The 13,508-nt window shown below is 36.8% G+C and overlaps 1 protein-coding gene across 4 annotated transcripts in view; it reads left to right on the plus strand.

Annotated features, from left to right (window-relative positions):
* Positions 1 to 13,508, plus strand: part of LOC133094078 (ceruloplasmin) — a 69,495-nt gene that overhangs the window by 26,869 nt on the left and 29,118 nt on the right. For all 4 annotated transcript variants that reach the window (XM_061194582.1, XM_061194580.1, XM_061194579.1 and 1 more), the window contains exon 10: positions 12,812 to 12,962. In XM_061194582.1, the coding sequence (XP_061050565.1) occupies positions 12,812 to 12,962 (151 nt within the window). The remainder of the gene's footprint in view (positions 1 to 12,811; positions 12,963 to 13,508) is intronic.

Here is a 13,508-nt window from a genome sequence, read left to right on the forward strand (position 1 = left end):
TAAACAGTCTTTTATCAGGTGTGTCCTTTGTGAATATTTTTCTCCCAGTCTGTGGCTTGTCTTCTCATTTTCTTGACAATATTTTCTTCAGAGCATAAAATTTAATTTTAATAAAATCCAGTTTATCAATTCTTTCTTTCATAGATTGTGCCCTTGGTGTTGTATCTAAAAAGCTATTGCCATATCCAAAGTCATCTAGACTTTCTCCCGTGTTATCTTCTAGGAGTTGTACAGTTTTGCACTTTACATTTAGGTCTATGAGCCGTTTTGAGTTAATTTTTGTGAAGAGTGTAAGGTCTATGTCTAGATTCATTTTTTTGCATGTGGATATCCATCTGTTATAGCACCATTTATTGAAAAGACTATCTTAGCTCCTTTGTCAGAGATCAGTTGACTAAATTTATGTGGCTGTTTCTTAGCTCTCTATGCTTTCTATTTATCTATTGATCTATTCTTTCACCAATACCACACTGTCTTGATTACTGGAGTGTTATAGTAAGGTTTGAAGTTGGGGAGTGTCAGTCCTCCAACTTCATTTTTCTCCAATATTGTGTTGGCTATTTTGGGCCTTTTGCCTTTCCAGGTAAACTTTAGAATCAGTTTGTAGACATCCACAAATAATTTGCTGGGATTTTGATTCAGACTGCATTGAATCTATAGATCAAGTTGGGAAGAACTGAAACTTGGCAGTATCGAGTCTTCCTATCCATGAACATTTACTTAGTTCTTTAATTTCATTCACCAGAGTTTTTAGTTTTCCTTATATAAGATCTTGTACATATTCTTTTAGATTTATAACTAAGTATTTCATTAGGAGGATGCTAATGTAAATGGTATTGTTTTTAATTTCAAATTCCACTTTTCATTGCTAGTATATATGAGATTGATTGACTTTTGTATATTAACCTTGCATCCTGCAACCTTGCTGTAATTGCTTATTAGTTACAGGAGTTACCTTGTCAATCCTTTTGGATTTTCTACATAGATGATCATGTGATCTGTGAACAAAGACAGTTACTTTCTTTCTTCCCAATCTGTATACGTTTTATTTCCTTTTCTTGTCATATTGCACTAGCTAAAACTTCCAGTATGATATCGAAAAGGAGTGATGAGAGGGCACATCCTTGTTTTGTACCTGATTTTAGTGGGAAAACTTCTAGTTTCTCACCATTAAGTATTATCTTAGCAGTAGTTTTTTGGTAGATATTCTGTATCAAGTTGAGGAGTTCCCCCATTCTTATTTTACTAAGAGGTTTGTTTGTTTGTTTTGATCATGAATGGGTGTTGGATTTTGTCAAATGCTTTTTCTGTATCTATTGATATGGCCACGTGACTTTCCTTCTTTAGCCTATTGATGTGATGGATCACATTAACTGATTTTTGAATGTTAAGCCAGGCTTGAATACCTGTGATAAATCCCACTTGGTCATGGTATAGTTCTTTTTATACATTTTCAGATTGTATTTGCTAATTTTTTGGGGGTATTTTACATCTATATTTATTAGAGTTATTGGTCTCCAGTTTTCTTGTAATGTCTTTGTCTGGTCTTGGTATTAGAGTAATGTTGGCCTGCTAGAATGAGATAAGAAGTATTCTCTCTGTTTTTGTCCTCTGATGGATTTAAAGAGAGTTGGTATAATTTCTTCCTTAAATGTTTGGTAGAATTCACCAATGAACACTTCTGGGCTGTTCTGGGAGGTTACTAGCTATTGATTCAATTTCTTTAGTAGATACAGGCCTATTCAGAGTGTCTATTTCTTCTTGTGTGTTTTAGCAAATTGTGTCTTTCAAGGAATTGATCCATTTCATGTAGGTTATCAAATTTATGGGCATAGATTTGTTCGTAGTATTCCTTTATTATTCTTTTAATGTCCATAGGATCTGTAGTGATATCCCATATTTCATTTCTGATATTACTGATTCGTGTTCTCTTTCTTTTTTTCTTAGTTAGCCTGACTAAAGACTGACTGATTTTATTGATCTTTTCAAATAATCAGCTTTTAGTTTCACTGATTTTTTTCTATTGATTTCCTGTTTTCAATGTCATTGATTTCTTCTCTAATTCTTATTCTTTTATTTAAAGAATAAAAGAATTCTTTTATTTTATTTTATTTAAAAAACAAATGTGTGTGGGTATGTATTCATATTCTAATGTTCTTTTTTCACTTAACAATATAATCTGTAAGTCTTTATACTGTAATATATGGAAATATTCCTCATTCTTTTTTACAGTGGATATTACTCCCTGGTGTAGACATGCCTCAGTTTATACAATCAGTCCACTATTTGGCAGGTGTTTGCGGGTAGCCTTGTTCATATGTCTCTTTATATTTTGACAACATGTCTTTGGGATAAATTTGGTTCTGCTGGGGCAAAGGATAAACACATGTACTCTTTTGCTAGATATTGCCAAATTCCCTTCCATAGGAATTGTACCATTTTATACTCCCACCAGGTATGAGATTAGATTATCTGTTTTCCACAGTTCATAAGTGTATTGTCAAATTTGGGGATTTTTACCAGTCTGATAGGACATAAACAGTACCTCTGTAATTTTAATTTGTGTTTCTCTTATTATTAGTTGTTGAACATTTTTTCAAATCGTTAAGAACTATATTCACTTCCTTTCCATGAATTGTTCATAACTTTATCCCATTTTTCTATAAGGTTATTTTTCTTCACTGATTTAGAAGCTTTCTATATATTAGGTATAGAAAGTCTTTGTTTGAGATATTAGTTGTAAGTATTTTTTATCTTAGTTTATCATTTGCCTTTATACTTTGCTTATGGATGTTAGTGTTTACCATGTGAAATTTTTATTTCTATCATCTTTTCCTTTATTGTTAATGGATTCAAAGTCATAGTTAAGAAAGTTTTCACAACTCTCAGGTTATAAAGGAATTCACCCATTCTGCCTTCAAGTACTTGTAAGGTTTCATTTTTCACTTTTAAGTCTCTGTTCCATTTAGAATTTATGCTGGTGTACAGTTAAGGAATAGATCAAATTTATCTTTTTCTAAATGGCTATCCAGTTATCTCAACACCATTTATTAAAAAGTCACACTTTAGGGGACTTCCCTGGTGGTCTAGTGGCTAAGACCCCGCACTCCCAATGCAGGGGCCCGGGTTTGATCCCTGGTCAGGGAGCTAGATCCCACATACATGCCACAACTAAAGATCCCACATGCTGGAACTAAGAGCCCACAGGTTGCAACGAAGATCCTGCACGTGGCAATGAAGGTCCCACTTGCCACAACTAAGACCTGGTGCAGCCTAAATAAATATTTTTTTAAAAAGTCACACTTTAGCCCATTGATTTAAATGCTCCCCTTTATCAGATACTAAATTTTCATACACAATTGAGTCCATTTCTTGACTTTCTATTCTATTCCATTGTTCTCTATCTATTCATGCACCAATACCATACTATTATAATTACAGAGCCGCTATAATGTGTTTAAATGACTTGTAGCCATACCTCAAGGCACTTTTTTCATCATTTCAATGGCCATTTTTGCTTACTTATTCTTTCTAATGAACCTTGTAAAAACTTACCTGGCTCCAGAAAAAAAAAAAAATCCTGAGAGTGTTTTATGGGGATTGTCTCAAATATACAAATTAAATTAGGAAAAACAGCCATTATTATAAAGTTGAGTAACCCTGCACAAGAACATATGTCTTTCCACTTGTTCAAGTCTACTTTTGTGTTTTTCAGGAATATTTTATAGTTCCCCTTATTCAGGTTTTGGATTTTTTAAAGTGTATGCCTAGATATTTTATTTTTATTTGTCTATTATAAATGGTAAGGCCATCATTTAAAATTTTTAAATATGTTACTGAAAAAAAATGGTTTTCTACCTTTATTTTTTTTAAGATTTTTACAACCATTTTTAAAATTTTTATTTATTTGGCTGCATTGGGTCTTAGTTGTGGCACATGGGATCTTTGTTGCGGCAAGTGGGATCTTTTGTTGTGGTGCATGGGCTCTTCATTGTGGTGCGGGAGCTTCTCTCTAGTTGAGGCGCACGGGCTCCAGAGAGCGCAGGCTCAGTAGTTGTGGCACGGGCTTAGTTGCCCCACCGCATGTGGGATCTTAGTTCCCTGACCAGGGATCAAACCTGTGTCCCCTGCATTGGAAGACGTATTCTTTTCTTTTTTTTTAATTAATTAATTAATTTATTTGTTTGTTTGTTTGTTTGTTTATGGCTGTGTTGGGTCTTCGTTTCTGTGCGAGGGCTTTCTCTAGTTGCGGCAAGTGGGGGCCACTCTTCATCGCGGTGCGCGGGCCTCTCATTATCGCGGCCTCTCCTGTTGCGGAGCACAGGCTCCAGACGCGCAGGCTCAATAATTGTGGCTCACGGGCCTAGTTGCTCCGCAGCATGTGGGATCTTCCCAGATCAGGGCTCGAACCTGTGTCCCCTGCATTGGCAGGCAGATTCTCAACCACTGCACCACCAGGGAAGCCCTGGAAGGCGTATTCTTAACCACTGGACCACCAGGGAAGTCCCTGGTTTTCTACCTTTAAATTCCATTCTTTTATTTTTTTTATAATTTTTTTAAAATTAATTAATTAATTTATTTATTTTTATGGCTGTGTTGGGTTTTCGTTTCTGCGCGAGGGCTTTCTCTAGTTGTGGCAAGTGGGGGCCACTCTTCATCGCAGTGCGCGGGCCTCTCACTGTCGCGGCCTCTCTTGTTGCGGAGCACAGGCTCCAGACGCGCAGGCTCAGTAATTGTGGCTCACGGCCCAGCCGCTCCGCGGCATGTGGGATCCTCCCAGACCACGGCTCGAACCCGTGTCCCCTGCATTGGCAGGCAGATTCTCAACCACTGCGCCACCAGGGAAGCCCCTAAATTCCATTCTTTTATCTTGTGCTTACCTTGGCAAGGAATAAAAGGAGACTAATGTTTATTGAACTCCGTTTAGGCACTTTTGCACATTTTACTTCATTTAACCTTCACAGCAACCCAAGAGGCTAAGTATTGTTATCCCCATTTTTACAGAAGAGGAACTGATACTCAGTGAGTTGAGATTTAAAATGTGAGTTTTTTTCTCTACATATTTTGTTTTCTTCATTTGTCAAATGAAAGTCACAACACAGGAAGGTCTACAGGAACTATTAAAAGTCCTCATCCTGGGGACCTCCCTGGCAGTCCAGTGGTTAAGACTCAGCCCTTCCAATACAGGGAGTGCAGGTTTGATCCCTGGTCGGAGAGCTAAGATCCCACATGCTGCAAGGTGCGGCCAGAAAATTAAAAAAAAAGAAGTCCTCATCCTGGTTTTTTCACGTATTAGCCATGTGGCTTCAGATTGGATAAAATATTCAGAGTAAGTTAAATAGTACCTTGTTTAGTGTCTGAGATTAATGAAAATATCTCTATTATTTTACCACTAAATATGACATTGGCTACTAGTTGTTACTTTTTATTCTATTTCTGGTTTACTGGCACTGTTTTTTCTGTATAAAATCACTTGAGCTGCTCAAAAAAAACAAAAAAAAAAACAAAAAAAAACAAAAAAAGTACTGTGCTAGGCACAGAATTCATTGGTAAATAAGGCCTGGTCTAATAGAGTTTATATTCTAGTGTGTGGTGTAGCAGAGAGGAAGGGGCAAAGTGAGTGATGGCATGGAAAGGAGAGGAGATAAGCAAACAGAAAAAATAAAAATAACCTCAAAGTGATAAGTGTTTTAAAAAAAAATAGGGTAATGTGATAGTGAATAGAAATTATAGTTTAGATAATGTGGAAGTATTATTTGAGGTGAGATCTAAATTTTAAAGAGGCAGCCTTGCAAAAATCTGAGGGAAACACAAAAGGAACAGCTACTGCCAGAATGTCAAATTTTATAAAAATTTATTTTTAGATTTCCTTGAATTATTACCTATCTTTTCTCCTTTGACCAATAAGTGTGACCAAGTACATTAAGAATTTCCTATTGAACCATCCTTGCACTTCTGGGGAAAAAATATTACTTTGAGCATGGTGTTTTTTTCAATATATTTCTGTGTTGAATTTGATAGTGTTTTATTTAGAATTTCTCATCTAAGCTGTAAGTGATATTAGATTCTGTGTGCTTTTTTAGTGATATATCATAGTTGTACTATCTGCATTAAATAAATCAGGAAGAATTTTAATACCTTTACATTTTTATAAATTTCTTTTGCTTTTATTAACTCCTTTCTTCTTCTTTTTATTTTTCTAAAATTTTCAGATATTTACAATATTTATTTTTATTTGGCTTTGCTTAAAATAAACATTTCAGACTCTCAGTTTATATGTTTAATTATATTCCATACATTATGACTTGTAGTGTTCTCATGGACATTACTTACTAAATTCTTAGAAATTCAATTTTGTTTCTTCTTTGATCTGAGTTATTTGGACAAAATATGATCTTTTTTTTTTTACTTTTTGTCCTTTTATGAGTAATTTTCAGTTTTGTTGCATTATAATTATGAAATGTGACCTTTAAACTTTTCACTGAAGTTTTCTCTGCAGGTCAGTATGTAAGCGATGATAGAAGTTCCCTGCTGGAATCCTGACACATCTGAAAATGTCACTTTGTTGTGCTTTGCCTGTATAGGATTTTTCTATCATAATCTTTTCCCCAAAAGACGTAATTGCTACTCTAACTTCCTCTGACATTTATTGTACTAGAGGAGTCGAATGTTCATGGTAACTTTTAAAATGGATTATTGTAGAAATTTGTCTCTCTGAAATCCAAAATTTTTACCAGTACATTTTTAGGTATAGGTCTATATTACTAATTTTGTCTTGTTTTCAGTGAAGTTTTTGAATCTGAATACTCTAGTCTTTCCCCTTTATAGTGGTGAATATTTCCACCATTATTTATTATTATTATGTCTCACCCTTTTATAACTTCTCTCTAAAATCATTACTAGGTATATATTTTTCATCTTTGAATCTTTTCTTCTGACTTATGGGAGCTTTCTTAAGACCATCTGCATCATTGATTCAGTTATCTGCAGGATCTAACCTTCAGGTTAGTTGGATTTTTAAAATTTGATAAGCATGTTTTTCATCCAAAAAAATGATCTCAGGAAAAAGATATGCAATAATCTCTCAAGTTTTCTCTTCTTTAAGGGAATAAGTTTTCCTCAGGGATTCATATGCTTTGATTCTTTAGACCAATTGCCTTCTTGTCAACTACAGAATCATTCCATAGACCAGATAGTGTTTCTGCTTCCTTATTTTTCACCAAGGATAGGGGAAGGGGAAGTGAGAATGTCCAGATGGCTGGAGATTGTGTGAATTCTTTTTTTTTTTTTGGAATTTTTGAATTTTATTTTATCTTTTTATACAGAAGGTTCTTATTACTTATCCATTTTATACATATTAGTGTATATATGTCAATCTCAATCTCCCAATTCATCACACCACCACCACCACCACCCTGCCACTTTCCTCCCTTGGTGTGCATACGTTTGTTCTCTACATCTGTGTCTCAATTTCTGTCCTGCAAACTGGTTCATTTGTATCATTTTTCTGGGTTCCACATATATGCGTTAATATACGAAATTTGTTTTTCTCTTTCTGACTTACTTCACTCTGTATGATAGTCTCTAGATTCATCCACGTCTCTACAAATGACCCAATTTCATTCCTTTTTATGGCTGAGTAATATTCCATTGTATATATGTACCACATCTTCTTTATCCATTCGTCTGTCGATGGGCATTTAGGTTGCTTCCATGACCTGGCTATTGTAAATAGTGCTGCAGTGAACACTGGGGTGCATGTGTCTTTTGGAATTATGGTTTTCTCTGGGTACATGCCCAGTAGTGGGATTGAGGGGTCATATGGTAATTCTATTTTTAGTTTTTTAAGGAACCTCCATACTGGTCTCCATAGTGGCTGCATCGATTTACATTCCCACCAACAGTGCATAAGGGTTCCCTTTTCTCCACACCCTCTCCAGCATCTGTTATTTGCAGATTTTCTGATGATGCCCATTCTAACTGGTGTGAGGTGATACCTCACTGAAGTTTTGATTTGCATTTCTCTAATAATTAGTGATGTTGATCAGCTTTTCATTTACTTCTTGGCCATCTGTATGTCTTCTTTGGAGAAATGTCTATTTAGGTCTTCTGCCCATTTTTGGATTGGGTTGTTTGTTTTTTTAATATTGAGCTGCATGAGATGTTTATATATTTGGGAGATTAAACCGTTTTCCATTGATTCGTTTGCAAATATTTTCTCCCATTCTGAGGGTTGTCTTTTCATCTTGTTTGTAGTTTCCTTTGCTTTGCAAAAGCTTTTAAGTTTCATTAGGTCCCATTTATTTATTTTTGTTTTTATTTCCATTACACTAGGAGGTGGGTCAAAAAAGATCTTGCTGTGATTTATGTCAAAGAGTGTTTTTCCTATGTTTTCCTCTAAGAGTTTTACAGTGTCCGGTCTTACCTTTAGGTCTCTAACCCATTTTGAGTTTATTTCTGTGTATGGTGTTAGGGAGTGTTCTAATTTCATTCTTTTACATGTAGCTGTCCAGTTTTCCCAGCACCACTTATTGAAGAGACTGTCTTTTCTCCACTGTATATCCTTTCTCCATTGTATATCCTCCTTTGCCATAGATTAGTTGACCATAGGTGCGTGGGTTTATCTCTGGGCTTTCTATCCTGTTCCATTGATCTATATTTCTGTTTTTGTGCTAGTACCATATTGTCTTGATTACTGTAGCTTTGTAGTATAGTCTGAAGTCAGGGAGTCTGATTCCTCCAGCTCCTTTTTTTTCCTTCAAGACTGCTTTGGCTACTTGGGGTCTTTTGTGTCTCCATACAAATTTTAAGATTTTTTGTTCTAGTTCCATAAATAATGCCATTGGTAATTTGATAGGGATTGCACTGAATCCGTAGATTGCTTTAGGTAGTATAGTCATTTTCACAATATTGATTCTTCCAATCCAAGAACATGGTGTATCTCTCCATCTGTTGGTATCATCTTTAATTTCATTCAGCAGTGTCTTATAGTTTTCTGCATACATGTCTTTTGTCTCCCTAGGTAGGTTTATTCCTAGGTATTTTATTCTTTTTGTTGCAATGGTAAATGGGAGTGTTTCCTTAATTTCTCTTTCAGATTTTTCATCATTAGTGTATAGGAATGCAAGAGATTTCTGTGCATTAATTTTGCATCCTGCAACTTTACCAAATTCATTGATTAGCTCTAGTAGTTTTCTGGTGGCATCTTTAGGATTCTCTATGTATAGTATCATGTCATCTGCAAACAGTGACAGTTTTACTTCTTCTTTTCCAATTTGTATTCCTTTTATTTCTTTTTCTCCTCTGATTGCCATGGTTAGGACTTCCAAAACTATGTTGAATAATAGTGGTGAGAGTGGACATCCTTGTCTTGTTCCTCATCTTAGAGGAAATGCTTTCAGTTTTTCACCATTGAGAACAATGTTTGCTGTGGGTTTGTCATATATGACCTTTATTATGTTGAGATAGGTTCCCTCTGTGCCCACTTTCTGGAGAGTTTTTATCATAAATCGGTGTTGAATTTTGTCAAAAGCTTTTTCTGCATCTATTGAGATGATCATATGGTTTTTATTCTTCAATTTGTTAATAGGGTGTATCACACTGATTGATTTTCGTATATTGAAGAATCCTTGCATCCCTGGAATAAATCCTACTTGATCATGGTTTATGATCCTTTTAATGTGTTGTTGGATTCTGTTTGCTAGTATTTTGTTGAGGACTTTTGCATCTATGTTCATCAGTGATATTGGTCTGTAGTTTTCTTTCTTTGTGACATCTTTGTCTGGTTTTGGTATCAGGGTGATGGTGGCCTCATAGAATGAGTTTTGGAGTGTTCCTCCCTCTGCTATATTTTGGAAGGGTTTGAGAAGCATAGGTGTTAGCTCTTCTCTAAATGTTTGATAGAATTCGCCTGTGAAGCCATCTGGTCCTGGGCTTTTGTTTGATGGAAGATTTTTAATCGTAGTCTCAATTTCAGTGCTTGTGATTGGTCTGTTTATATTTTCTATTTCTTCCTGGTTCAGTCTAGGAAGGTTGTGCTTTTCTAAAGTCCCCCACTATTATTGTGTTACTGTTGATTTCCTCTTTTAGAGCTGTTAGCAGTTGCCTATGTATTGAGGTGCTCCTATGTTGGGTGCATATACATTTATAATTGTTATATCTTCTTCTTGGATTGATCCCTTGATCATTATGTAGTGTCCTTCCTTGTCTCTTGTAACATTCTTTATTTTAAAGTCTATTTTATCTGATATGAGTATTGCTACTCCAGCTTTCTTTTGATTTCCATTTGCATGGAATATCTTTTTCCATCCCCTCACTGTCAGTGTATATGTGTCCCTAGGTCGGAAGTGAGTCTCTTGTAGACAGCATATATATGGGTCTTGTTTTTGTATCCATTCAGCAAGCCTGTGTCTTTTGGTTGGAGCATTTAATCTATTCACGTGTAAGGTAATTATCAACATGTATGTTCCTATTACCATTGTCTTAATTGTTTTGGGTTGTTTTTGTAGGTCATTTTCTTCTCTTGTGTTTCCCACTTAGAGAAGTTCCTTTAGCATTTGTTGTAGTGCTGGCTTGGTGGTGCTGAATTCTCTTAGCTTTTGCTTGTCTTTAAAGCTTTTGATTTCTCCATCGAATCTGAATGAGATCCTTGCCGGGTAAAGTAATCTTTGTTGTAGGTTCTTCCCTTTCCTCACTTTAAATATGTCATACCACTCCCTTCTGGCTTGTAGAGTTTCTGCTGAGAAATCAGCTGTTAACCTTATGGGAGTTCCCTTGTATGTTAATTGTCATTTTTCCATTGCTGCTTTCAAAAATTTTTCTTTGTCTTTAATTTTTTCCAATTTGATTATTATGTGTCTCAGCATGTTTCTCCTTGGGTTTATCCTGTATAGACTCTCTGCGCTTCCTGGATTTGGGTGGCTATTTCCTTTCCCATGTTAGGGAAGTTTTTGACTATAATCTCTTCAAATATTTTCTCGGGTCCCTTCTCTCTCTCTTCTCCTCTGGGACCCCTATAATGTGAATGTTGTTGTGTTTATATTGTCCCAGAAGTCTCTTAGGCTGTCTTCATTTCTTTTCATTCTTTTTTCTTTATTCTGTTCTGCAGCTGTGAATTCCACCATTCTGTCTTCCAGGTCATTTATCCGTTCTTCTGCCTCAGTTATTCTGCTATTGATTCATTCTAGTGTATTTTTCATTTCAGTTATTGTATTGTTCATCTCTGTTTGTTTGTTCTTTAATTCTTCTAGGTCTTTGTTAAACATTTCTTGCATCTTCTCGATCTTTGCCTCCATTCTTTTTCCGAGGTCCTGGATCATCTTCACTATCATTATTCTGAATTCTTTTTCTGGAAGGTTGCCTATCTCCACTTCATTTACTTGTTTTTCTGGGGTTTTTTCTTGTTCCTTCACCTGATACATAGCCCTCTGCCTTTTCATCTTGTCTATCTTTCTGTGAATGTGGTTTTTGTTCCACAGGCTGCAGGATTGTAGTTCTTCTTGCTTCTGTTGTCTGCCCTCTGGTTGATGAGGCTATCTAAGAGGCTTGAGCAAGTTTCCTGATGGGAGGGACTGGTGGTGGGTAGAGCTGGCTGTCGCTCTGTTGGGCAGCGCTCAGTAAAACTTTAATCAGCTTGACTGCTGATGGGTGGGGCTGGCTTCCCTCCCTGTTGGTTGTTTGGCCTGAGGCAACCCAACACTGGAGCCTACCTGGGCTCTTTGGTGGGGCTAATGACAGACTCTGGGAGGGCTCATGCCAAGGAGTACTTCCCAGAACTTTTGCTGCCAGTGTCCTTGTCCTCACAGTTAGACACAGCCACCCCCCGCCTCTGCAGGAGACCCTCCAACACTAGCAGGTAGGTCTGGTTCAGTCTATGGGGTCCACTGTTCCTTCCCCTGGGTCCCGATGCACACACTACTTTGTGTGTGCCCTCCAAGAGTGGAGTCTTTGTTTCCCCCAGTCCTGTCGAAGTCCTGTAATCAAATCCCGCTAGCATTCAAAGTCTGATTTTAGGCATTCCTCCTCCCGTTGTCAGACCCCCAGGTTCAGAAGCCTGATGTGGGGCTCAGAACCTTAACTCCAGTGGGTGGACTTCTGTGGTATAAGTGTTCTCCAGTTTGTGAGTCACCCACCCACCAGTTATGGGATTTGACTTTATTGTCATTGCGCCCCTCCTACTGTCTCACTGTGGCTTCTCCTTTGTCTTTGGATGTGGGGTATCTTTTTTGGTGAGTTCCAGTGTCTTCCTGTCAATGATTGTTCAGCAGTTAGTTGTGATTCCAGTGCTCTTGCAAGAGGGAGTGAGAGCACGTCCTTTTACTCCACCATCTTGAACCAATCTGTGTGTGAATTCTTGTTCCAACTCACTTGCAGGCTATTTCTTCACTTAAGATGTATCTGCTTCCACCTGCTCTGCTTTACAGTAACTCTTTGAGCTTTCATGACTGTGAATAGCACCTTCCCTAATTTCTAGCACAAGCGCATATCCCCCTGCCCCATTTTAACAATTTGGGGGTGGGTTCAAGTTGAATGGGCAGAGCTGGCAGAAAGGTAGGGAGAGGAGAGTCAGAACTTTTAAGTGCAGAGAGAGGCTTAGATTATCATGTTGAGCCAAAAATCTACTACGCACATACCAATCAAAACTCTGGTGGTCAACAGGAGTACATTGTGAGCTCCATTTTCAAAGAGGAATGGAAACTTCAGTTCTTGTCCTTCCTTTAGCATGTTTGTGCATAAATAGTATTGTATATATGGAAGTCTTTCTGCTTTACTTTTTCTGTCTTCACCTCATTGTTCTTGTTTTGATTTACAGAAGGATGTAGACAAGGAGTTCTATTTGTTTCCTACAGTGTTTGATGAGAATGAGAGTTTACTCCTGGATGATAATATTAGAATGTTTACAACAGCACCTGATCAGGTGAATAAGGAAAATGAAGACTTTCAGGAATCTAATAAGATGCACTGTAAGTACTGCATCATCCACCAATATCAAGTTATTTCAGTGCTGCACATGTAATGCTTTTAATTAAACCAAAATACTAATAGCTTTGCCCATTGATTAATTTTCAATAAATGATTAAATACCATAGTGCTCTAAGGGTAATACTGTTAATTATTTAACATATAAGTCAATTGAAACTTTGTTTCACTTAATTCAGAATAAAAAAACATACAATATATGCCAATTAGATGCATGGTCCTTAAAATGTGGTCCCTGGGTCAGCCATCTCAGCATCACCCAGGTACTTGTTAGGAATGCAAAGTCTTGGGCTCCAACCCTGACCTACTGAATCAGAAACTTTGGGTGTGGGGCTAGAAATCTGTGTTTAACAAATCCTCCAGGTTGTTCTGATATATGCTTAAATTTGAGAGCTACTGGATTGGATGCTTTTCTCATCTATGGCTTAATAATGACAGGCTCCTTTTATGATCTCTGCTCCCAAGAACTTCAATGATTCTCATCCTTGACTACACGTAAGAATCCCCTAGGAGTTTTAACAAACTATTAA

Source organism: Eubalaena glacialis, chromosome 6 (assembly GCF_028564815.1).
Source record: "Eubalaena glacialis isolate mEubGla1 chromosome 6, mEubGla1.1.hap2.+ XY, whole genome shotgun sequence".
Taxonomy (NCBI): domain Eukaryota; kingdom Metazoa; phylum Chordata; class Mammalia; order Artiodactyla; family Balaenidae; genus Eubalaena; species Eubalaena glacialis.